Source organism: Anas acuta, chromosome 13 (genome assembly GCF_963932015.1).
Source record: "Anas acuta chromosome 13, bAnaAcu1.1, whole genome shotgun sequence".
NCBI classification, from domain to species: Eukaryota; Metazoa; Chordata; class Aves; order Anseriformes; family Anatidae; genus Anas; species Anas acuta.
The window spans coordinates 9171102-9198397 of record NC_088991.1 but is presented as its reverse complement, the minus strand read 5'-3'; the positions used below and the strand labels follow the sequence as shown (position 1 = coordinate 9198397).

General features: G+C 43.3%; 1 protein-coding gene across 3 annotated transcripts in view; it reads left to right on the top strand.

The window, feature by feature from the left end:
- The window catches only part of AFF2 (ALF transcription elongation factor 2), a 363897-nt gene that overhangs the window by 6412 nt on the left and 330189 nt on the right, over positions 1–27296 (top strand). The window contains exon 1 of one of the 3 annotated variants that reach the window (XM_068697359.1): positions 23666–23980. The exons of the other annotated variants lie outside the window; for them this stretch is intronic. Within the exon in view, the coding sequence (XP_068553460.1) occupies positions 23934–23980 (47 nt within the window). The 5' untranslated portion in view covers positions 23666–23933. Of the gene's footprint in view, positions 1–23665; positions 23981–27296 lie in introns of those variants that run through there. 3 annotated transcript variants of the gene reach the window in all.

Below are 27296 nucleotides of genomic sequence, written 5' to 3'. Positions count from 1 at the left end.
AAAGACAGAAAAGCAGCTGCGTGCCTGAAGAGTGCAGTGTGACAGGATCCAGTTGGGTACAAACATAGAACTGATATGTAGAGCTCAAGGCAACACACTTATGTATGGAAATGTAGATTTTTAGGATCCTTGAAAATATGATTTATCGAAGACTAGATGCTTGCAATGACTGCTAATGAAATGGGATCTGGCAGGTGGGATTAGCAGAATGATGGTTTTTCCTAATTTGTGCTGAGCAAATATATACTTAATTAGCTTAATTTTTTTCAATTAGCAGATGATACTCTTATGCATTGTCTTGTGCCATGCCTCTAGCTTTGGACTAATGGGTTCACAGGGGTCTGACATAAATGGGTTCATATTTTTAAATGTCTTTTTTGAAGATGTGCAGTTGTTTCAGCTCAGGGTTGCACTGTGTCCCATAAGCTGTGGATCGAAGATGTTAAGAAATAATTTGGCTCCTTTTCCAATTAGAATTAAAATTCTTAGCCAGAAAAAAAAATATATATACAATCCCCCCCCTTATTTTAGAAGAACACTTTTTTTTAACCTTCCATATTACATAGCTACTTAAAAAGAACATACAGCATGACCTAGGATCATTATCTATTGTCCAATAATGTAACTGGACAGTCTAATATTTGCTCTATGAATATGAAAATTGGAACAGTAAATTGCTTGGGCCATTTCATGTGATTATGGAGAAAAAAGCTTCTTGCCTAATTATAATTGTAATTCAAAATGTATTTTAAAATATTAAAAAGTTATCTGCACTTGCAAAACTCAATCTAGCCAGAAACAAATGTGTTGTACTTGTATCTCTCCCTGTGGGCTATATTCGGTCAGATACTGTGCAGAGAAGTCATGTTCAGAGTGATGAGTGGTGGAACTCTATGAAAAGTAACTCTATCCTTGCTTCAGCCCCAAATGATGCAAAAAGCCCGGAGTCTGGGGTGCTTCTGCGAGTTGCAAGGTTAAGACACAGATCTACGCTCTGAATGGAGTGGTTTTACACTGGAGTAACAGGAAGGGAGGTCTTGACTTGCACCGATAGCTAAGAATTAACAAATGGGCTTTTGAAATCAAAGTGCTTTCATTTTCAAGCCTGCCCCGATGTTGGGATGGCCGCTGTGCAGAGCTTCCTGCTGAAATAACCGATACTTCTAAGGAAGTGACACCAGCAAAGGGCTGTGTGCAGCTTTGTAGAGAGCCAAAGCATAGATGCAGCATACCTGGGTGCTGCTGTAATTGTGTGTGGCCTGTCTGTGTGGTAGGAAGTTGCTTTTTTGATATGAAAACACTTGTCTTTTGCTGTTTCTATTTTGGAGAGACAAAATAAGTTTGTCACTAAAATGGTGGGCAGGTTGTTAGGCACATCTGGGGGAAGGAGTTTGATCTTTTCTTGGAAGAATGTATGAACATATTTTGCTTTTATGTAATGAGAAAATGTAAGTCTTTGTGTTTTATATGGCAAATTTCTGGGGTCTGATTTAAACACACACGAGTTGTAACAGTTAGCACAGTAGTTCTATATGATAGTAGTTCTATATATACTTTTTTTTTGTTTTTATTTTGGGTTTTCAGGCACCAAAACCCAACAGGCCAGGTTCCTGGGTTTATGCCTCGCACGTCTGAAGAGCTGTGACCAACAGGGAACCACAAAGTGGAACAGTTCTGCCCCAGTTCTTCCCTCTCCCACAGACAGTGATGCAGCTGCCTATGGCTGAACGTTCCCGTGTGTGGCTTGGGGAATCAAGCAGAGCGGTACATGAATTTCAATAAGCATGCCCCCCTCTCCATCCACAGTCCCACATGCCTCTCTCAATTTTGTTTCTGGATGGAACAATTAATGTGCACGGGTTGTGTGAAGCCATGGGCAGCTAGAATATGGGTGTAATTTAGCACTGCAGACACAGTATTTGTCGACAAGCATGTCGGGCACAGAGTCAAATTCAGTTCCTTTGTTATAAAGTTCCAGCACTAGTCTATACAGGTAGAATATATGCACTAAAATGCATTTAACGTTACTGTGGGCTGCTCTTTATAAATGCTCTGAACAGGTCTAGATCTATAAAGTATGCCTCACGGTGTAGCTAGGAATAATCAGGCATGCCTTGGATTAAGAGAGGAGGGAGGATTGTGTTCTAGGAAAAATCAATGAAATATTTAAGCAGAGAAAAGTAATTTTGTCTCTTTGATTTCATCTGGTAGCAACTGAAAATACATTTTAGGAGCCTTTAAAGTACATCTAATTTCTCATTCACTGCCAAAGAAGAAATTTCTCTGGTTATTCATAAATACAAGAGCAGTATGAAGTGGTTACTCATTTATTCAATATAATATTGCACAACAGTGTTCTAAAGTAAGAGGTTTAGAGGAGCTGGAAATACAAAGCATCGAAGCATAGCAATGGTAATATTAATTTGCAGAGGGCAGACGTACATGGCTGTAACAGTACTGGACAGGAGGAAACACGGGATGGATAACAAAATCAGGAGCTCAGGCTGAGGGTGGGGGGACCTCAACAAAACAAAGAAATCAGAAGCTGCTGAAATTCATCGAAACATCAAACCATGACCAAGAAAAGGGTGGGGAAATTAAGTCACGGCTGGAGAGGAAGAAATGAGCTATGAAACAATAGTTGGAAAGTTAATGTTAGAGTGAGAAGGACTTCCTAATTAAAAATATATATATATATATTCACTGGAAGACTCCAACCTCCAGCCTGAAAACCCAGAAATACTTCTCTGCATAGAAAAGGATACCTGTATGCACATGCTGAGTTCCCTGCCCACACACATATGCAAGAAGCTTTAGAACTGGTGCAGCAAAGGTTGAGCAAACCAGCTGGGGCTGAGGACCCGGTGCCTGTGCTGCATGGCCTTGGGATGCTTGTTTAACATCAGCTCTGGCCTGGCTGGGCTGCGTGGCCTGGCTTGCACTGCAGGGCTGATCCAGGGTAGGCAAATGGATTTCCTTTTGGTTGAAACTAAACTGAGATGTGGCATGGTTTGAGCCAGAGTCACTTCAAAAGTGCCTGTCCCCATCAGAGCTGCTGTCAGACACCCCCAAGCTGGAAGCATGGGGTGTGCAGCTGAAGCTCCTGTGTCCGGGTGAAGCTGTTTGGGCTTTTGGTGATGTTGATTATAAAGACTATTGTATGCAGCTGATGGGAGCTCTTTACGCACTGTTTTAGGTAGCTTATTTTTGGCAGAATTATTGTGTGCTGCTTCTGCCCCTCTCACCCTCAACACAAGTAAAGGACTGAGCAGGGTGAAATTTCTGCAACAGTTCTTAAAATGCTGGCTGCTGGGGTTGACGAGTTCTTCACTGGAAGCTCACTTGTACATTTTTGTTGATTGAAATCAGATGACCCTGAGAAGCATGCCTTTCTTCTCTACCCTTTCAAAAGAAGCAGTGACCAATCCATTTATTAAATACTACATGGTTGACATCAGAAATGATTTTAGGCTAGGCTGCTTCCACTTCTTGTGCATCTGGACCTTTGTGTTTCCTCTTGGTTGCTATCCAGAGGACACTGCTCATGAATTGCCTGGCATTTCTGAGCAGGGTATTAGTTTTGTTAAGAGTTGTGTACTACGTCAGAATTTTAATTTTTGTTTAAAGTCCCATTTGTGATTAAGAAAAACAGGAGCAAACTGCAATGTACTGGAAATGGTTAGCATCACTGTGCATTCACTGCTGTATAGGAAATAACCAGATCATTACAGTGCTCTCCAGGCATTTTATATCTGTTCAGAAAAGGATGGCGCAGGAGACTCTGTACCATTTGGCGCTCATTTTATGTAAATGAGTGCAGCTGAGGATCGTGTCTATTAATATATTTTTAATTGAGAATACATCGAGTAGGCAAAAAGAAAGATGTTTACTCCACAGAAACATTACTGGCAGTCTTCTCTCCACAGAGCATCAACCAGGGAAATAAATGGTGGTATAATAGTTTAGTAACTTAGTTTTATTTTTTGAAGTAGGCCATAAACTTCAGGACAGAACAATAAAAGCAGGAACTTCTCTTTGGCACAGCCTGAGCAGGGCAATGCAATAGAATAGCAGGGTGCTGGCCTGGCACAAAGTTGAAGGTGTACAAACTCTTCCAGCATTGTATGTGTCATTCACTCCCAGTTTGTGTTCTCCACCTTTTGCAAGCTGTTTGCCTTCATGAATATAAGTAGTCAAACCTCCTTAAAATGGTGAACAGGAAGCAACACTAACTTAAGCCTGATCACAGGGAGTGTGGGCCAAAACCTGCTCCCAGTTCCGCTGGTGAAAATGCATATCATGTGTTTGTGCTAGCCTGAGGCTTCATTACAGCTAATAAACCCTGACTGGACTAAGTCACAGCATAGATGAATGTATGTTCTACTTCAGCATTGGGGTGCCTATGTCCAAAATGCTGCAAGCTCTGGGAGCAGTTTAATGTAGGAAAATCATGCCATCTCTGCAGGAGACAGATGCAGTAAGTCCCCCAGTGTAATTTTTTATTTTTTTTTTTTCTCCAAGGGAAAACTTTCACCTTCCCTCATTGGGGAGCTGGGTGATGTTGGCAAGTGCTGAGCTGACCGTGAGGAGGGACAGGGTAGAGTGCTTGGTACGATGTTCAGCACTGAACATCGGTGATTTAAACTGAATGAATGCTTTGCTATGAATCACATGGCCTGAAAGGAGAACAGCACAAAGCAGTGGCACTTCAGGGCTACTGAAGTGGGACTTGAAGGAAGTAGCGAAGTCTGGTAATAGAATAAAATTAAATCAAGTACAAGAGTTTTTGCATCATTGTAAAGAAATGGTCACAATATTAAGTGAGATCATCGCCATTAACACAAGGCAAGGGAAGAAAATCCAGGTTTAGTCAATTAAATCTCAGACTGAGAAGTGGGGGAAGAAATACAACCAAGATGTAATTTGAAGGGGGCAGTTGCAGAAAGAAGGAAAGTATTTATACCATTCTGGGACTGCTCTGTATCCACTGTCAAAAAGTAGTTTCAATTTTGCACCGTTTACCATTTGCTGCCGGAGTGGTGGAGGCTTGAAATATGTTTGTATCTGCACTTCTTTGGCCTTTTTATAAAGTGCTATCATTTCAATTTGCACTTGTGTTTTTAAAAAGTCTCGTTACTTCTTCTCAACTCCAACTCTTTGTTCTCCTGGAATTGATTTGTCGCCTCTGATTCTCTGACGCTGCCAAACATGAATTTCCTGCATATCGCTTGGCCTGTAATTATATCTGGGCTAATCTGCCTTCTTACAGGGAGGACATCAAGCTTATCCAAATCAGCCTACAGGGAACAAAGTGCTGTCCATGCGACCTGTCTCCCAGGGGCCGTGCTGCAGGAGATGAGTTGGTAGCATCAGTACAGGGGCTCCTGCAGCTCTCGCTGCAGCAGCAGACTTCCTTCAAGTCCTGCTTCACCCCTGCTCTGACTTCCCTGGTCAAAAGCATCCCCATGCACTGTCATCCTTCACCACTCTGTGCCTGTATTCTAGCCTAACATGGCAAGGGAAATGAGTTGCTAATTTTATCTGATACTATGTGACTGCAGCAAAAGCATTTATTCACTGGAGGTGCCATGAGCTAGCAGTCCTTTTTGTCCAGTTCCTTCACAGGAGCTGAATTTTAACACTATGCTTTTTTAAGGTCCGTGTAATAGCTGATGTACTGTTGGATGGTTGGATAAGAATGTGTAGGGAGAAGCCACTTGCAATTAAAGGTTTAAGATGCTGAGCAGGCTGTGATGGAACAAAGCTGCCTTGTAAAGGATTGCTTTTATTCCCCATAATGCTAATCTGGAAAGCATTACCTGGGTTTGTTTTTCAGATATGTACCCATTAACTAATTTTAAAAATTAATCATTTCCTGAAGCAATAAAATGGTAACATTTGTAGAATTAACAATAGGAACGTACCAAATGAAGAAGCGGTGTCTGTCTGAATAATTGAATGCAACTTGTCTTAAGATACACGCAGGAGCATTGGAGATGCAAGGTAAAGGCAGGTACAATGTTTTGAAAATAGTAACTTGGTTTGTTTTTTGCCACAAGAGCTCTGTCTGGAGTAGTATAACACTTTAAAAGTACAGCAGAGTTACAGAAACTGAATTTTGTAGGAGAAAAAAGAGACTGGCTCTGGTACCAACAGTCCTGTCAGTAGCTTCATCTCCCCAGAAGCAAAGAATTAAGTCAAGAAGCAAGATACTTGAAAAGTCGATCAAAATTAATTAGGAAATTATAAATCAATCAATAATACACCAAAAAGTCTTGTTATGACCTCAGTTACTCGTTTAAGTATAAACAAGATAATCAGCTACATTTCCTGTCTAGAAATAAGATCATTGCCAATTAACTTAGGACTTAATTAACTCTCTAAGGTACTGAACTTTAGATGCATCATACACTCTTAACATTATTATTAGTAACTGCAATGGCTCTAGTACATTCTTGATTTATTATTATTATTATATAACTATTATATTTACACTTATGATGCTATTAAAAAAGCAAAGCCTTCAATATTACATTAAAGTTAATGCCAGCTAAAAGACAGAGGCATTAAATAAAAGCAGAATTAAGCAGACAATATAAGTTTGTATTGAAACCCACCAATCCAGTCTCCATTCTTTGCTGGGAGGCATCAGCATAAGAGTTGATATGTTTGGAGGTATCAATTTTCCATTGCCCAGCTATAATTGCTCTTTATTTCTGGTCATGAGCTATTGGATTTGCTAGCCCTTTGGCAGCTCAGAGGAGTCACGGTATAGCACAGTAATGTAATCTACCTTCTTTTGAAGATCCTTGCTCTTTCTCTCTTCTATAACAAAACATGGGGCAATCTTGATTTTATTTTTTATTTTGGTCTCACGACATCCCAGCAATTTCTTTCTTCTGACACATCAGTGACCTAGTTTTCTTCTTTTGCTTCTCTTTCTGTTTTAATAACTACAAGTTGCTCCCTTCCAAGCCTGAGAAGAATTTGTTCTGTGTTTGTTAGGAATAAGCAGTCCAGCAGAACAAGTGTTCTGTCTGCAAACAGAGGAGAGAAGAGAGGAAAAGTTGGATAAGCAGAGACATTTAAAGCTGTTCCTCTGCTCAAAGTGGATGTTAGTTGTTCAGTGGTATATGATAAATGTCTCCCGAACAGTGAGTGTCTGGAAATAAACCTACACTATAAGTAATATGCAAGTGTAGCTATCGCCTCGCAGGCTGGCAGTAACAACACCAGCACGCATCTTTTGTAAATGGGCATTTTGTCTTTTTTATGACCCTAAAAAAGTCACTGCAAAAGTATTCCAATCTTTTATTTCAGAAATACTGTCACCTTGTCTATAAGTCAAATGCTTTCTGGGTGCCTTTATGTGCTCTTTGCACCAGGTAGAACAGGATGAGTGGGTCTCCAGTTCTGCCTTTGCCACAGTTTCAGCTGGCATCTAGGCACTGGCTTTTACCGTTTTATGACTGAGCTGGACAAATGAGGCTAGGAAAGCCAATGTACCTTTTGGCACTGATTATATTTACAGCAAGAGTGGGCTAACAGCAATATTTTGTTTCATGAAAGAATCATTTCAGCTTTAAGAAAAGCTCACAGCTCCCATGTGTATTATCTTGCGGTTTTGGGTTTGTTCATTTTTTTTTTTTTGTTTGCTATGTTCAAACTTAGGAAGTAAAACAATCTGGTATCTGCTTCAAATCTGGCAACCTAGACATAGGTGGATTTAGGATTTGCAGGGTTTGTTTTGAGAAAGAAACAGGCTCACAGAGAACCCTTTGGTTGGATTGACCCCGTCCTCTACCATGCCTGAAGATCAGGAGCTTCCTTGTCCAAAAAGTGCTCCTGTACCTGTTCTGTGACTGACTTGCTAATGATACAAGCATGCATGTGGTGGTGTTTCCATGAGATAAACTGAAATTTGTTTCTCTTCATCCACAGGTACTAGGCTGGGGTTGTGGTTAGGATCTCCAACTCCATGTCATCCTTAACAGGTGCTTTATGCATTCAGTACTTCCCACACATTTTTCCTTTAATTCACATCTATGTTGGTCTTCGAAGTTTAACATCTTACCTGGATCTAAGAAAAAGCCCCTTACAATAAAGGGGGTGTCAACCCAGGGGAGTTGATTTGGCAGAGTCTGTCAAATTAACAAGTTAGCTATTGTTTTGAAAAAGGTTGAAGAAATCCAAAATGAAGCTCTTTTGTTCTGGAATAGAAAAATTCATCCTGGGAGTGTCCTTTCTGGAAATGAGCCAGGAATAGCTCCTTGGAATAATGCCATGCGAGGGCTCAACCTTTTCTGCTGTCTCGTGGGCTGTATTTCCTTCAGAAAGTGAAGCAGTCAACACACAAACCTAGTGCTACCTGCAGAGATGCACTTAATTATCTTACTGTGTAACTTTTTCTCAAAATTGCTTTTAGAATTTGTCTGTGAAATAGTTTCACTATTAAACACTGCTTCATAAAATGCCTAGGGTTATCCAAATTCATTTCCTGAGCACTCTTTCTGCAGAGACCATGTTGCCATTTCTTTGCAGGAGACCAAGCAATGAAGAATGTCTTCTCAAATGTAGTCCTAGCAGACAGTGATACGTGGCTAATTACAGTAACACGATTGTGGGACAAATGGATCATTTCTGGCACGCTTCTGCCTTGCTTGGTGTGCATGGACTTGCTAGCAGAAACGTGGCTGGGAGGAGATTGAGGAGCTCAGGGTGAGCTAGCAGGGACAGGCATGTGAAATGACTCCTGTAGGAAACTGAAAATGATGCAGAACCCATTTCTTCAGCACGATAATTCTTTCTCTGGTGTCCTTCTCCTCTGCTTCACCATGCATTGTTTCCCAGGGTAAATCCCAATCCAACTCCGGGATAACAGCAACCATTGCTAATGTCATATTAGGATCACATCAGCCTCTGTTCTTGCACTCGGTGGCTCAGCTGCAGCTAGGATGAGCGAAGATGCTGTTTCTGCAACATGTTTCTGAGTTGGCTTGTCAGTGGCTTCCGATGTGCGGGGGGGAAAAATGATGTTATTGCTACTGCTGGGTAATGCAGAAGTACAAATATCTTTACAGGCATTAAAGAATTGAGTTATGCCTGGGCATTTGCTAGTTACATGCTTGCTCAAGTCACGCGAAGAACCTGTTCAGAGATGGAGTAGGGCACATCCACTCTGCCTCCCTTTCCTGTGATTTAAAGGACATTCCTAATCATGACTTTATTACGTCTGCTGCACACTGCTTGTATTTCTGAAAGGAGCTTGACTGAGAGTGCTGACATTTCTTAATGATATTTTGATCATTTTCCTGGAAATTATACTGTTAGGAAATGTGCCATGAGGAATACAGGAAGGAATTGAGAATTTTACTTTCAGCCAGACTTAGATGAATAAACTTCCCCACAGTCTGGGGTGAATTTACTCAAGATATTTGAGATGTGCTTGAGATATTAGGGGATACATCTGAAATTTTTACTGAATTTAAATAGTCTCTGGCTTAGACTCTTGAAAACTTAACCACTTTTTATACAGACCGTTGGCATACTGCCTCTGTAGTCTTCAGCCCGCCAAGCTCTCATAGCCTTGCAAGCAGAAGTAATGTCACCATTGCTGGTGGTCAGGAGTGATTATTGCACTGGGTGCAGCAGCACAGAGTTAGAGAGAAACCTCCCCACATATATTGGGTTCATGTGGCAAGGGTTTGGGAGCAGGAGGGCTGCAGGGGTGGGTTCTATGAGCAGAGCCCAGTAGCTGCCCTGCGGCACATCAGAGCCAGCTCCAGCTGATCAAAAAGGGACCTACGGCTGGCCAGAGCTGACACGAGCAAAATCGGTTGTGCCTCTGGGAGAACAGATTTAAAGAAGGGGGAAAAAAAACCTGCTGCACAACAGCAGCTGGGAGAAAGGAATGGGAATCAGCCCTGCGGGCCCCAAAGTCAGTACAGGAGGAGGGCAGGAGGTACTCCAGGCACAGAGCACAAGTTCCCCTGCAGCCTGTGGAGAGGCCCCTGGTGGAGCAGGCTGTCCCCCTGGGGCCCATGGGTCCCACATGGAGCAGATCTCCACGCTGCAGCCTGTGAAGGAGCCCCTGGTGGAGCAGGTGGATGTGGCCTGGAGGAGGCTGCGGCCCATGGAGAGCCCCCGCAGGAGCAGGACGCCTGGTGGGAGCTGCCACAAGTGCTGGAGCAGTCTGCTCCTGAAGGTTGGACCCCGTGGTATGGACCCATGTTGGAACACCACTTGAAGAGCTGCTGCCTGTGGGAAGCCCATGCAGGATCAGCTCAGGAAGGATGGCATCTTGTGGGAGGGACCACACATGGAGCAGGGACAGAGTGACCACAAGTGGCAGAGATGCTGCATCAAGGACTGACCCCATTCCCTACCTCTCTGCACCTCCTGGGGCGGGGGGAGATAGAAGGGAGTGGATGGGGGAAGGTGTCCTCAGTTTGCTTTTAGTTTCTCACTGCTCTGGTGTGCTGGTGATAGGCAATAAATTATATTAATCTCCCTATGTCAAGTCTGTTTTGTATGTGACAGTAACTAGTGAATGAACTCCCTGTCTTTATCTCAACCCTTGAGTCCTTTTCCATTGTGTTTTCTCCCCTCATTTCTTTGAGGAGGAGCAAATGAGCAGCTGAGTTTAGCTGCCCAGCAGGGTGAAACACCATGGTGTGCTGTGAGGAGGGAGCAGCCTGACCTCCCATCACAGCCTGCCTGGCAATTAATGGCCTTTTCAGCATTTCAGGTACTCAGCTCTACTCTGGTGGCTTAGGCAGGAGAGATTAAACTTCTGGGAGATAAAATATAAGGGAAGGTTAAGGAAAAGGGAGGAAAAATATGAAATGTGTGACACATTGCAATGATGTGGTTATCTTGGCAATTCATGAATGACACAGCAAATCCCAGACACTACAAACAGTGTTAATTCTGCAGGCTGTGATAGAATCCCACGTTCAGCCTGTCCACATCAGAGAATCTATCACCAGTAATTGTCACAGAGAAGCCTATGCTGTTAAAAACAACCAAACAGCAATGGCAGGTGCGACTGGTGCCTGCAGCAGCATTAGGTTTTCTTTATATCGTGTTCTGTGATGTTATGTGGCACTGTGGATGGACTGGAGTTTGAGGGTCCACCTCCATTACCCACCAGTCTGTAATCCAGCTGCAAAGGGACTTCTCAGCTGGAAGTGAGAGAAATCCCCACCAACAGAAATGGCTCTGCAAATTGGAGGGCAACAGCTGAGCAGGATCCTTTATTGGTAGCACACACTGGATGCTAGGAAAAACACAAGTGTACCTGAAACAAGTCAAGATGATCTTTTTCAAACCCTTATAGAATCTCCTTGAGACTGAGATTCTATTGTTACCTTAATAAAATGGTCTCTTGTTTTGATGACAGACTGCATAATGTCACCGGGATTTTTTGTTGCATCCAGCATGGCCAAGTCTCTGTGCCTTCAGACAATTGAGTAACTGGGTTAACTCTGGATCAAGCATGTTGACCGTACTGTAGTTCCATTTCTGATTACTGTATGCTCAACACTTGAAACATAAAATGCTTTGCTTTACCAAGTGAGTTCATAAATCCAATAGCACCCATTTAAACCTTGTCATTCAAGTTTCACTTCCAGACATGTTTATAGAACAGTACAGCTTGGACAATCCTACCAAGGTTGTGTCTACTTTATGGCATTTAATTTAGTCTTTTCATTTTTGCCTCCATGAACAAACATTAAATCTCTCAATTGCTTCCATGAGTGTGTTCTTGCAAAACTCTGTTCTGAACTATAAATGGCAAAAAGCTACAGCTGAGTGCAAATCTAAGGATCAGCTGACAAATACATAATGCACCTTCCTAATGGATAATATAAGCATATCACACCTGCAATTGCTCAAACACTAATTAATGTACCTATTGCCATTTGCAAATAGTACTTTTGCCCTTCTGCTTATTAAAATTCCCTTCTGCTTCAAAATTCATCAATCAGTCAGGCCATACACTCATAAATTGAAGTTATCTGAAACAAATATCACCCTTCTGTTTTTTCCTGAAATCCTTAAAGATTGTAGATGCATGTAAAACAGAGCACATCTTTGAAGATTTTAGACACATGTAAAATAGAGCTTAGCAGAATACATACTGTTATTGGTGACTAGAACCAAGCAATCAATCTTAGAATCATCCCTGGAGTGCACTAGCATTTCCTTGCACATGGGTGCTTTCAGAAAGCAAGTAAATTACCTGTTTAGAGAGATTAAGTGAGTTGGTGTACTAACCTGCAAACTATAATTTAAAGAGTCAAAAGCCTTTCTCTCCCCACCCCCTTACACAGAAATTAACAACTCCAGTAGCATAATGTTTTTTTATACTGCTGCTCTCTCTCCAGTAAAATATACTTTATTACTATTTGGAGGCTTTATCCCTTTATGACAACCAGTATCAAGAGTAATATTACACCAATAACTTGGTTTGCTAAGTATTAATACAAGGGAAATTATGCTAAGAGCACTGTGTGAGTTTAATTGCAATTCACACTTTAATATTTTGATGCAGCTGTAAAAATGTAGAATGAGAAACATTACAATTCTATTAGATACTAATAAATTGTGTTGTGGAGGAGGATATGAGCTGTACTTGCCATAATGAAGCACATTCTACTTCCTATCTCTGTTTTGATCTTGCATGTGTATGATTTCATACAAAGATTCAGTACAGGTGCCACAGGACTAGTAAGAAATGAATACAAGGTTATATATTTTTATTTCCAATAATCAGAAACAAAGCAAAAATAATGTCAGTCATGTTGTTCATGAAGTGTTTGTCAAACAATTTTGCAAAATATTAGGTTCCTTAGGATGAATCCCAATACATTTATTTTTTTGTAGGCTTAAGCTTTCCAGGTTTGTATGTATCTAATACAACGGTATTCTGAGGAATACTTAAACTCATCCCTCTTCATTTTTTCCTAATAGAAATGGTAATGAATGTCTATTCATCTCTGCTATTTTTATTTATAAATGAGGAGTGCATTGTGGTAGCAATGCTTCCACGGAGCCAAATCTTGCTGGCCCATTCTGTTAGCCCTATTACATTGCTCTGGGAAACCATGTGCTGAAGAGGACTCTATATTTGGCTCTGAACTCGTAACTTCAGCACATAATACCTGAATCTGTCCCATAAGAAAGAGGGCATCATCTGTGGTGTATATAGTACAAAAGTTACGAATGAGGTGTTGGCTATCTTACGGTGTTTCAAAGTACCCCCTTTTGTGTCTGGGGGGGAGTTATGCCTCAGTAACTCATTTGCTTTCAGTCACCTCTCCATGCTGGACAGCTTGCTCGGGCTACAAAGGACACTAGTGCTTATGTTTAGGAATGAGAACTCTCTGAGAATACAACTAGGATCAAAGACTCTTGCATTGGACACTAGATAGCTACAAAAGATACGGTCCCAAGTCAAAGGTCTTTCAGTTAAGGCAAGGGAATGACTGAAGGAGGGTAGACTGTGTTCAAAGATCCCTAACTTCATGACTTGTGTGTTCTGAAGTAATGTGTGGTTGTTCATAGGATAAATAATGTGGGTTTACTTGGTATCAGCAGCAACTGAAAGGCGACTGAGCTAACAATTTAGTCTTATGTTCTAACATCCAGACCAAAATGCATAGAACTATGCGGCTTTGGGCGAATGTCTGAAGAGACTCTTGGCTTCTGCTAGCTGGGAAGCAGAAGTAACAGTATCTCTCTTCATTCCCAGTATATTGTTCTGATTAACTAAGAAGGTTATTTAAGTCAATTTTTCCCCCTAGATTATTCCCAAAGAAGTGCATATTAGGTGGGAATGAGCCCATTTCTATGCAGAGGGAGCGTATTCTGCTATTGCAATACTTTCTGTACTATACCAGCGGCAAGGACAATGTTAGCCACAAAATATTCTGGTATTGGGGTTTTGATGTCACACTGCTGTCACTTGATGGAAGAGCTGATAAAGAACCAGCTCATGTCCTCAGGGAGGACAGTGGAGCTCCACCAGCACAAATGTCGATCTGCTGACCATCTACATGTAACCGATACTGAGAAGTGTTTTACTGGAATTTTTCCTTTGAATGTATGTGAATCATTGCATGCAGGTAGGGAACGATGGAAGATCACCTGTTAACTTGTGCTCCTTCACGGAGTAGCTACCCACAGAGTTAAACCAAAGCTCCTAATATCAACGTTTACCTTTTCTTATCAGGCTCGATTCTCAAAGGTCGGTGTAGTTTTCCACTGGCCTCAGTGGAATTCTGGAGGGGCGGGAGGTGAGAACAATTTAAGTGCACACGTGTTTGGCCACCACAGTGTTGGCTCAGGTAGTCTCACCAGCAAGTTACGGCCTTTCATGCTTCCTAGCTTGCAGTGTCTCACCTTCTATTCTTTGTGCTCCTCCCAATCTGTTTTTCGTTGTTGCTGTTGTATCCGTATCTCTGCCTTCTGCCTCCACCCCAAGTCTGAGCACAGCTGACTGTACGTTTCTCTCATTCCCGAATCTAAACCCATCCATGTGTCTTGAATGAGCAGCTTACCGAGGGATCTTCTCAATTAAAATGTTCACAGAGTCATTAAACTAACTAATGGTGGAAACTTCAGTAGAAATAATGCTATAATGAGACAAGCTTTCATCATCTCACTGAGGAAAACATATTTCACTTGATTCAGATAAATTATATGCCCCTACATATTACGATCAATATTTTAGCAAGACTTAGCATTTAACTATGTCATTTTTGAGTAATGAATAATCACGTTCAGTATATGAAAAATGAGTAATGACAGATATCACTGGACTGGTATGTATTCTGCTTCTCAAAATGATGTTTAAATTTTTACAAAAATGTTGTATAAAGGATTCAGTGACTCAAACTTGTTCCTTCTAATAGGTATCTATCATTTAATACCGTGACTGCACTTGAGGTACAGATTAACATAGCTATCTCTAATACAACATTTTAGTATTTTGACTGAGCAAAACTGAACTCAGTTGTCATTAAAAGTATACAGTAAAAATGGAATTCAGAAATTGAGGGACGGAGCAGACCACTAAAATTATCTGTTTGTGTTGCATAATGGCAGGAGTATTTAGTAGTTCATGGCTACTTCATGGCTCTCCTATTGTAGGAAACAGGAGAGGTGTAAAGTACTTTTATCAGGAAGAATGTCTGAAATAATGATTTTTAAATAATTTTAAATAATACTGCTAAAAACAGTAGCAGTTGTCCTGACCTAGGTGTGCTTTAATTTCTTTTATTTATTTGCCTCTGCTTGCTGTATTGCATTTCTTTTGTTTAAAGCCCTCCCAATGGTTTCTGCCCCAATTTTAAAATGTTTATGCTTGAAATTACATTCCTAAATGCACAAACCAGGACCAAAGGAGCTGTTTTGATTTTCCTCTAAAAATGCCAATGCAATTTCAAGCATCTACTTAAGAAAATCTCTCTCTTATAAGGCCTGTTGAATGAACTATCAGTAAATGCATGCAGGTCTTAGAAAGATCAGCAAGCATTTGTCACTGTAATCCAAAAAGAAATCTCTCTATGCATAGGATACTAATTTTTTCTCAGTCAAGTAATCAGTCACTTGATTACATTGATCTGTGGTTGACTCTTTTCTTTCTACATCTGATCTGTCATCCAGTTTTAAGGTTGCAATTGGGGTGATAGATATTGTTCTATATTTTTAATATCCTTAGGCTGTAGTTGGCTGTTCTGCTTTTGACTGACTTTGTTTTTTCATGATGTCTTGCAGGGGCCTAAAAATAATTTACAAGCTTGACCATTGACATGGTGACTTGCTCTTGTAGCTGGGTTTAATGGCGCAATACTGTAATTCTATCTTGTTAAAAAAAAAAAAAAAAGGCGTTCCCGAGTATACCATATTTCTGTTCTATTAAAGACATGTCACTGGCCTCAATTGTAATTTCTGGGCCTTTAAAATTAGGAACGTGAACAAGCAATGGAAGGGTCTGTGATCACTTAGGTCAACTCTTCTGTCAAGCAGCTCCCTATAGAGTTTTGCACTGATACCTGTAACAAACACTTTGATTTGTAGTCACTTATAATCAACAAAGAGGTATTCATTTTAACAGAGGGGACAGAAGATTTGCCAGGTGTCCCCTCAGTGTAGCAGGTTGTATTATTTCCTTCCAATATTATTATTATTTTATTTCCTTTTCAATATTTGGTTATTTTAGTATAGTCCAGATACATTTCTAATGTTTCTGCCATTTTATAGAAGAATAGTGTCAAGGAGATCAGCTATAATCTTCTCATTATAATTACATAAATACTATTCTGCTGGTAAACGCCTTGCCAAGTGCAGCTTTTTCACTCAGAAAGTAAAATTCTCCCTCTGCCAATATCAGTGTTTTCCTTAGGGATGAAACAGCTAATAATCTATACTCTATAATAGGGAAATTTACGTTAATACCATCACAAGGCTGATGATTGCTGATTCTTATAGGACTAGTTTTCTACAATGGTAGAAAGGCATTCTAAAAATGTATTTTCATAAATTAGGTCATTTAAATCAGTTCAATATGTAAGGCACGGTAGCAAATTTTTCACTTGGCAGCTCTTCATTATGTAGCTTGGATTAATTCTGATTTAAGAATCCTGTTTAGTTGTTCACTTTTTTCCCCCCTCAAAACTTCACTTTCGGTAGATGTGGTGACACCATGAAGTAGTATAGCAGCATTCGGTGCCACCTGCCTTTTCTAGCCATGGAGATGACTTCACGGGGCACAGTCACTGCAAACAGTAGAATCCCATAAGTGAACCAGATAAATGACAAGGCAGCAGTTTTTATTCAAGGAAAAGGATTTATAAACAAAAAAGTGAGAGCAGAATGGCCCCTCTGGCCCAAGGAAGGAAGCAAATGGAAGTTCTGCTCACTTCTGGAAATAGATTTTTAGGAGCATAAACCATTTAACCACTTTCAAACATTTTTCTCTGGGGTGCCTCAGTACTAGAGCTGTGCAAATGCATGGTAAAAGACAGTCCATGCCCCAGTGAGTTTAATAGCCCTCTCAGTTTCCCCTTGGCGATGCCGTTTTGCTCCTACCCTCTCCTCTTGTGTAGGATGAAGGCCTCTGCCTCCTGATTCTTTTAGCAGACCTCCGGTTAGCGCACGGAGCGAACCCTCTAGACTTTGCCGTCAGCACTACAATCCTTTCAAAGCTCACCTGGCAGGTTTCCCAGAAAAGCAAGACACGGTCGTTTAAGCTGGTTGCCAGGAAAAAGGCTGAATAATGCTCGTTCTAGCTATTTGTTTGGGATACTGGTTCTCACTTTATGAAATAAATATGCCAGGCATTCATCTCTTGAATGAAAAGAAATTGCTGCAATGGTCTTGCGCTGTGTTTGGCAGAACCTTTCCAAGGCCTCTCAAAGGCCTTGGGTGGACCATCTCGGATACTAAAAGAGCACCAGTTTCACCTTGTCCACTAGGACTCGGGTGGAGTGCTGAGGCTTCTCTGTTGTCATCATGTAGCTGGGCCTGCATAGCTGGCTTTTGAGTCAAAATTGGCATTTCTTTCTTTCCAAAATCTTAGGGAGGGGATGGGATACCTAAACCCACCGACGTCCATGCGCTGCTCTGTGTTTGTTGAAAAATGGAAATGTAGGCTAGCATTGTAAAGCTATATTCTGTGTGACAGCATTGGTTACACCATAGCAAGTATGTCAGAAGTTTATAGGAGCTGTCCATTAATGGCCTGAGTGTCTGGAGGACTGGCTGTGTCTGTCTGCTGACAGCAGACACTTCTGGTTTGCTCACAAGGCAGCCAGGAAGAAGTCTCGTAAGTCAGTTCAGGCTGCCTCCCCCAGGTACCAGTAAAACACTGCTGAAATCCTGTCAATTTGATCAAATTTGTGAGCAAAAACTCCAGATGCCTTCAGCTAGGTATGCATAGAAAATACTAGTGATTCTGCAATTTAGTTGACATAATCTATTAATGCTTCTTACTACAAAATGAACACGTTGTCAGTATTTATCAACTTCCTCTTGGGGGGAAGTTTCTCCTTAACTGAATTTCAGTTTTGTCTGGCCTCGTCATTGTATGCATGGAATAGTTCATATATGTGGGTGTTCTCTGCCTTTTTTGATACTTCATATTTATCACCAAATTCCTTTATTTGGTACTGGACATCTAGCCTAACACTCAAACTGGTGCTTGGATTATGTTGCTTTCTTGTAGCTGATCCTGAATGGCTGCAGGCTCTGCTCTAAACAATGTCTCTGGGAGAGATACCATGTTCTGATAGCAGCAGAAGGCAGGAAAGCCTATTTTTCTAACATAAGGTGACCAGACGACTGAGATCACAGGGTATGAATATAACAGAGCAATCTTATCAGAGCAACAGAAGAAAGGGAGGAAAAAGAAAGGGAACAAGAGATCAACTTTTCTTGTCTAATATTCCCCCTCCATGCTAATGCTATCTGCCATATATTATTCTTTTTGTTTCCTTCATAAAAAGGAAGCTTTGCCTAGTCTTACATTTCTGTGAAGTGCATTAGCGAATATCATCATAAAAATCACTGAAGACAAGACAGTATTCCAGCAGCTTATATATAGACATCATTGCTGTAAAGTGCTTCTGTCTTTTGAAAGCAACATGGCAGAAAGAAGGGAACTTGATGTGAAAAGCCTTTTTACCATGCTTTTGCATTTCAATTCTCTGGCTGTGTTTGTGTTTTGAAGTTGGTATGATAGTTTTGTTTTACGCTGTGTGTTAGCTGTGGTTCCACTCGTAAGGAACATATGGTCACGCAATCGGTTAAAAAGCTACTGCAGGGACTGCTTCAGTGTGCCAGGCTAGGAGATGGCAAGAGCCACGATGAGGCTGTAAGCGATTGGTTTGGTTAAGGGAAGGGATTGCAACAGATGGCATGCTGCTTGGCTGCTCGCTACGGCCCATCGTCTGCGCTCAGTTGTTAGGCACGGAATAAAATTTTGATCCTTAAATGTTAGAAGATAGGCAGCTGCTTTAAAAACTGCAAAACAAGGTGTTGGTGATAAACTATATATATATATATATATATTCCAAAAAAAAAGTGAGGGAGAAAAAGGTGGGGTAGAAGGGAAGAAAAGATTCATTCGTGATGATCTTAATTAACAAAATGTCTGAGAATCAAATTGTTCTGTTTTCTCTCATAGAGCCTTTGTACTTTTGATAGTTGATGCTCTCCAAATTCTTAGTTATGTGACCCTCTCTCTTGTTTTTTGCAATTTATTTGCACACATTTTTCAAGAGAACTTTTTGGTTACTTGTCTCTGAACAGTGACTTTCTCCTAGGTTTTGAATACACTATGCCTTACCTAGTTTTGAAAGTTTAGACTATTTTAACAGTGTTGTAAGTGTTGCTTGTCTGACATGCAGAATGACAGTAAGAAATAGGAATCTCATTGCCTTTTTTTCCCCCTTTATTCTTTTCTGACAGTGGCAAAATATCATGGTAAAGCTGTACCTCAATCAGGTAGGGTCATACAGTGTCACAATCTAAGCACTGCAATACTTCTGACATGATTGCTGGGTTATCTGGCTGCATCTCTTGAAAGCATTAACTTACAACACGTATTAGGAAGGACTTTATCACTACCCAAATGGTGGGGATATAATGGTGGACCTTACAGCATCCACCGTGCACCTGATATGAGCAAAGTGTGATGAAACGCAGTGCATCTTTGCAGCTAGCCAAGGACACTTCTTAACGTATGGTAAGTAAGAGCTTACCTTTCTAAACTCTAATATCATAAAAATACCAACACCATGTCTCCTAAAGGAGTCTAGGAAAACTTACTGAAGGAAGGTTTATTCAGTAGGACATGAAAATGCTCCTCCTCCTCACAGTGAGCAGGCTTTATCAATATATTTTCAGAAGTGATTATTGTATTAAATTATTCTCCTTTCATAAAATAGGAGTAGCAACGATAATAAGAGAATAACTCTGCACAGTTAAATAAATCACTCAGGCAGCACGGAGATGATAATTACAATTAAAGTGGCAGACAACTAAAGATTACCTACACATGTGCACTTGAAACTGAGTGACAACATACTTTAAGTATCTAAAGTTCTTATATACTTCCAAATGTGAAATTCAGCCATAGCAGCTGTACATCATGGGCTCTTACTTTATATGTGCACATCTCAATGGTGACTGTTCATCTGATATAGCAGCTTTAGGATACGAAAAATTTATGCACTCATGCCACAAGCCTGTTCACATGCAGCAGGGCTAAATGTTTTGCACTACCTTCAAGTAGATGCTGATGTTAACTTAATTTTCAATGTATTAATGTAATCTGTGTGTTTTATCTAAGGTGTGATAAGTTTGTTCTATATACATGTTTAGTGCAGTATGAATGAGACAGAAAGAAAAATCAATCATTGCTTCACAGAGAAATATGAACTCTGTTAGCTTCATTTTTCACACTGTGAAAATGACTTGACCTTCCTTTCCTCAGAAATCCAAATATCCCCAATCTGTATTCAACAGCATAGCTGGCCACAAATTTACCATTAACATTTTCTGGATAGGAAACTGTGATTTCATTTTTGTTGTTTTGTGAAAAATAGGTTCTTCTTTGGATCAAACGGAGTATTTTGAGCAGAAAGGGGTTATGTGCTGTATCACAAGGGTTGCAGTTCAGCTACCTCTTGCCCCTGACCACTGACAGCTGGCCAGTCTCTCTTGCCCAACCCACCATGGCCACAGTTCTGCTTCTCCTTCCCCAGGAGAGGGGACAACGAGGCTTCTTGTGATGGTGGCAGCCCAGGCATCAAGCCCTGTCTTGGGAGCACAGTGCTGGGCAGGTACATTACTGTTTCTCCACATCCCCTCCTTGCCTTCATCTCTTCCTTTCCCATATGTGTGTAGAGCATGTGCTACAAAGCCTTTGGGTAAGGAGGTTAGTGTGGGTAGGCCTGAAAGAGAGAGGATGAGGCTGGGATGCCCTTTTCCTGCTTCAGACTTGGTACCCGCCATCCACCACTGAACCTGAGGGAGTAGAGGGGGAGCCTGGCTATTTTGGTGCAGCTCCACAGCTTTCTTGGTTGCAGGGTGCTCTTGTGATTTCCCCCGTGGCCAAATCAGCAGCAGCTGCTGAGGGGCACCAGGCACCTGTGCCCTGTCTGAGGGGTGCTCCAGCAGGAACCTCCTCCTAAAACCCAAGACAGGGGCAACTCTCACAGCTGCCTGCACCCCCTGCAGTGCCACAGCAGGCTGGAAAGCCAGCTCTAACCTCATCGAGCAGCGTGGGCAGGGGTGGGTGAAACTGCATCCGCAGCCTCATCGGCTAAAACGGAGCCGGGCCCGTGCTGAGCCAGCGCTCCTCTTTGTAGCAGGCTGCTGGGCCTGGCGGTGGTGAATGGGGCCGGGAGGCCTTGCTGGCCTTCAATCGTGTCCTGAGCTGTTGCTGCAGGTGCTGGGAACTGCAGTTGTATTTTTCACTGTAATGGTAAAAGTGGTCATGCTAGGGGCAGTCGAACTTTCTGTTCCTGGCACTTTGGGTAAAATGAACCCTTCGCTATTTAAAGACAGAACTGGCACAGCCTCATGCTCGTGCTCATCCCTGGCCTGTGCTATGGAAGAGTTCATGGCCCCGAAACACTCCTATGACAAGTGCTGAGCTCGGCCAGCTCTGCTGATAGCATGTGGGGACAAGCGTGGCTGCTGGCGGCTTGGCCAGGGGACCCTGTGACAGCCTGGTCAGCCTCTGTGGTGGTGTCACGCGGGAATGTCCTTGGTTGGTTTGAACTGTCTGAAAAGCTGGTTTGTGCACAAACTTCCTTCTTCAGCTGTGGGCGTGGGGTGTTCAGGGAGCTCCAGGTGCCCAAAATGCATCCCCCCAGGAGAGGGATTCTCTCTGATATTGCCCTTCATGGCAACTGCAGGTCTGGTGGATCTCCCACCCTTATTTTTGCTATAGTGAGCTCTGAAAGCCTCTTGGGGGACTATTTTGTGCAGATTTTGCTAGTTTCTGAAGAAGAGGAAGGGTTTTGTTCAGTGAAGTAAATGACCTCTCGGCAAGGCAGGGTGCGGAGCATCCCCGGCTCCTGCACGCCCTGCGTAACGCCTGTAGTAACTCATTTAGTTCTGTTTAATGGCTCCAGCTCAAGATACTGAAAATAGTTGTTATTGAATGTGAGTGATCAGGCGGCAGACTGGGCTTTTACTTTTATCAATAATAACATTTTCTAAAAAAAACTGTCTGTCTCTGAAGAAAATTTTTGAATTGTGGCAGCACTGGCCACACAGTCTCATTATTGAACAGGGCTTTCAAAACCAACAAGAATAACAAAATAAGAAAGAGGAGAGAGAGAGGGGCCTGGCTCATGGTATTTCATAGCTGAAGGGGACCAGAGCACGTTCAAGCCTGCTTGTGGAGAAAACCGACAAGTGTCAGAGAGGAAACGCTGTGTGCACCTGCCTGCCCACAGCAGGGAGCGGAGCAGGGCTCGGGGTTTCGCTGGGTGCAAGCAGGCTGTCAGTGGTGCAGCCCTGCCTGAGCTCCCTCCCTCGGGGGGCCGTGAGATGCATGATGCAAATGCAAAGCTTGCAGTGAAACCCAGGTTCAGATCAGGAAGCCTTTGTCACGTTTGACTTCCACTGATAATGGTTCCAGAGCTTTTCCTCTGCCGTTTTTTTTTTTGTTGTTGTTGGTTTTTTTTTTTTTTTTTTTTTTTTTTTTTTTTTTTACCCCAGCAGCGTTTGCACAACAGCTGTGCATTCTTTAGGAAGGCAAAAATCGTGGATTACATTAGCTGCTCTGCTGCTGACCTGCTTGGCCACCTTGGGTTTGTTCTGTAACTCCCAGCAAGCCCACAGAGATGCTCACTGGAGCCTGATCTCTGTGGTGGCAGCAGAGTGGGCTGCTGTGGCCAGCCGCAGGACCTTGGCTGCGGAGATGGGATGCCACCAGAGCAAGGAGCATCTCTGACTTCATCCCGCACCAAGTCCCTGAGGCCCAGCAGCACTCGGGCAAGTTCAGGGTGTGGCTGGTCCTGTGCAAAACCAGCCAAAATGAACACAGCTTTGGGCTTGTCTTCGCAATGCCAATGGATGCGCTTGGTTGCTGCGTGCATGTATATGTGGTTGGAACCTTGTATTTCCAAAATGGAGACAATTTGGGGTGTGGGGGCAGCGGGTCGGGCTTGTGACCCACCAGGGGAGTTGGGGTGATGCTGGGGGCTCTCGGAGCCCCTTGCTTGGTCAGCCCCGGGCCCTCCTGGGCCTTGCCTTCCCCTGCCATCGCACCTCTCCTGCTGCAGCTGCCCCGAGCCCCTCCAGGCAGCGCCTCCTCCGGTGCCGGTGCCCCCCGGCGCTTCCCTGGCGGGGGGCCGATTTTACCGGCGATCCCACGGGCGCCTCTTTCCCATTTTCCCCTCTTTCCCCCCATCCCACCCGTGCCACTCGGGGCTTAGGGCGATGCGCGAAGCCTCCCTTCTCCCTTTCCATCCCATCCCCTTTCCCTCCAAACTTCCCCGGGGCATCCCCGGGCGGGGAGGGGAGGGGATGGGATGGGAGGGGGGGCTCCGCCGGATCCCGGCGGTGCTGGCGCGGCGGCTCCATGCCGCGGCTTCGGGGCCGCCCCGGCTCCTCCTCCTCCTCCCCTGGCGGTGTGCGAGAGAGTGCGAGCGGGTGTGTGTGTGTGTGCGGTGTGTGTGTGTGTGCGTGTGCGCCGGGGCCGCCGCCGCCGCCGTGCCTGCCCCTCGCAGCCCGGCAGCCCGGCCCCGGAGCGGGCGGCGGCGGCGGCGCTCCCCGAGCCCCGGGCGGCTCCGAGCGGCCCCGCGGCGGCGGCCGCCGCTGCCCGATGCCGGCCGGGCAGCCCTGAGCGTGCCGCCTCGCCGAGGCAGGGGGCACCACTTCTCTGAGTCGCCCCCCGCCACATCGTTATGGACCTATTCGACTTTTTCAGGGACTGGGACTTAGAGCAGCAGTGGTAGGTTTTTTTTTTTCTTTTCTTTTCTTTTTTTTTTTTTTTTGGGGTGTCGCTTTTTAATTTTTCGGGGGTTGCTTTATTCCCCCCCTTTCCCCTCTCCCTCCCCTCCACCCCTCTTCCCCCGACCAGCTGCCTCCTTTCCTCTCCTCCCCGCTCTCTCCGCCGGTGCCTGGGAGCCTTTGTTGCGGGGCGAAGCGCCCGGTGCCCGCCGCCGAGCGGCTCCGCGCTGCGCCCGCCGGCTCCGGCAGCCCCGCTGCGGCTGGCGGGGAGCCCCAGCACCGCACCGGGGGGGGGAGCAACTTACCGGGGGAGCCGGGGGGAGCCGGGATGCGCCGGGCTGCCGGCGGGGAGAGCGGCGGCAGCGGCGCCCCCCCGGCCGCCGAGGGCAGCGGCGTGGGGAGGCGATGTTTTCCCCGGGCTCGCCGCTTCGCTCCCGGTGTATTTACGGCTGTCAGCGGCCGCGGTCCCTCGGCGGGGGGAAGGCGGCCCCGAGTTTTGCCGTGTGGCACACTTCGGCTGCAGCCCTGCTCGCTCCGGGGAGGGGGGGGGGGGGGGGGAGCTGTCGCTGGTTTTGCGGGCTTCCCGTTCGGGAGAAAGCGTTATTGAAGTTAGTTTGGGAAGTGGGAAGCTCGGTCCCCGTGATATTATAACAGGTCCCTTCCTTTCTCTGCCTCTTTCTTCTTTACCTTTTCCCATCCTTTTTCTTCCTTCCGTCTTCCCTTCCTTACTTTCTTTTTTCCTTTTTTTGAATTTTATTTCGAGTGGGGGCTTTAGGCTTACGTTGCTCTGCAACTAAGCGCACACCTTGGAAGGGCCGGTGCATCTGTTTGAGTATATTGTAAACTTGTTACCGAAGTCACTGCTGAGGAATTTCGATGGGTGACAAGTAGCTGGGAAAGTTGGTGCCGGGGTAGGTATTCAGGCACTTTCCCGGCTGGTTAATGAGATTATGGTTATTCTTTACGACTGTTTTTATTGGTTCTTTTCAATTTAGGAAAAGCAGTTACAATTTTGCAACTGTGCATGGTTATATTCAGAGGTTGGTTACTGCTTTGTGAAATGGTTTTGGGCTGGAGCACAGTTTGCCAAGAAAGAAAGTAAAATGCTGCTTTGTGATCGTAATCGCTAAATGTCACACGGATTTTGCGTGTGTGTGCATGTGCATTTGGACCTCATGTTTTGCAGAGCCTTTACTTTACTTTGTTGGTAATATAAAGGTATGCCTAGGAAAAAGATCATATATTTAGTTAATAACTATCATTTTGCCAACCACTGTGTAGCAGCTATGGTTGCAAATCCAAGATAATCAGAACCAAATACCTGTCACGTCCTATTTTACAGCAGTTCGGAGTAAATCCTTGGAACCATAAATTACGCTGTATCAATATTAATCTGGAAGCAGGCGTTTTGGATCCTGCGCGTGTTTTATCAGCTCTCCGTGTACCATCATATTACCTCTTTTAATAACCGGGCTGTTGTTATTTAAAAGTAATAATCACAATAAAATTAGTGCTCAATTAAATATTACGCCTCTACCACCCTATCTTGACTCTGCTACACTAATTTATTTTGCACACAACTGATAACCACCATATAACTACTCAAATAATATTTGCATACAATTTGCCTAATTTATAGTGTGGGTAACATCATTAATTTAATAGAAGCTGTTACAACCCAATATGTGGGTGTAGTTCAAATACTAAGCACATTATAGGTATTGAGTTTTAGTGTTTGCTTAATAACTTGCTTTCATTTGACTATGATTTTATGTGGATTTAGAGATGTGCATCAGAAAGAAGGGAACTCTTGTGCCTCTGTTTTTGCATAAAATATTAATGTATTGCCACTCATTCCATAATTTCCATTCACTTCATTTCTCACAGTGATTTTTGGGGGGGGGGGTTATTTGTGTGTGTGTGTTTTTGGGGTTTGTGAGGCCAGAACATGTTTTACTTCATGGCTGTTTCAAAGTGTTTTGATATCCACACAAACTCTCCCTGTGACACAGTTGGATTACTGTTGCAGAGATCAAGTTGGATTTAGCCTTTAATAATCCAATTAGTATATGCATGTGCACATGTATATAATATAGGGGTACGTAATCTACATGTATATGCAAGCATTACATGTATTTTATTGTACATATAAAGATTTATGTATCTCAGGCAAGTAATTACATTGCTTAAGGAAAGATGGATTTAGCTCATCTATCCATAAATGTGCGTAAATAAATGTGACGTATGTGTACATGCATCATCTCTGCACACCCAGAAATATGCATGCTTACCCATCAAAATGTATTTATTTTTGTCTGTGTATCCAGCGTGGTGTGGTTACTCCATGATATTTACAAATAACTATAGTTAGCATGATGTGTGGATTTGTGCCTCATATTTTGCAACTGTCCTCGGCGCTTCTGTCTGTGAGCTGGCCTCTGTAAAACGTGTCTTGTGAGCAGTTATAAGGCAGTGAGAGACCCTCTTCTGTGTCGCTTGCAAACGCAAAACTTCTGCTAATCTGTGCTGCAATCACAAAGAAGGCAAGCTCAGGCCTACAGCGTGTGTGGGTGTTTGTATGTATTATCTGTATACAAGTGCAGCAGAAACATAGTTAGCCTGAGAAATAGATATATATAAATGTATAGTTGAGTGGAGGTTTTTTATCCAATGTAAAGGTTTAAAGGTAACACTTTCTGTGCATATCAGGAAGTGATTCCCCACACATTTTAGGGTGATGGGAAAAACCCCACCATGTTTTTCTTCCGTCCACCAGAGGTACCTCTCTGCATCACTTCTTGAGATGTGTTTTGGCCAGGACTGCCAAAGTTGCAGCGCGCTGCCACAGCGTGTCTTCTGGAGTTGTCACCAGGCATTCAGGATGCTTAGGGGGAGCTTTGTCCTGGTGGAGGCTGCAGAATCAGCCCTTTGGTTTCCCATGTTAGGAGGGAGCACAACAATACAAGAACAAGGTGTTTCAGTGACCCTTCATCAAGAATGTTGTTGAGAAGGTAGCTGAGAGTATGTGTGTTTTTTTCTTAATTTTTACATAGAAGCAATTGGACAAAATGTGCAAAACTAAGTATCCCAGTGGATGTTTTGCCATATTCAAAAACCTGTATAAACAAAACAATTTAAATGAATCTAAGGTCTTGTCTAGGTGAAAGGGCCAAAGCTGAAGTCTTCTGAGATTCCTGGGTGAATAAGAAATGTTCACCTGGGCTTGCATTTAATACAAGCCATTCTATGAGGGAGAAAGGAAGGGAGATGGATATAATGAAAAGCTTGAATGCTTGTGTGCACCAAGGGGACCACTT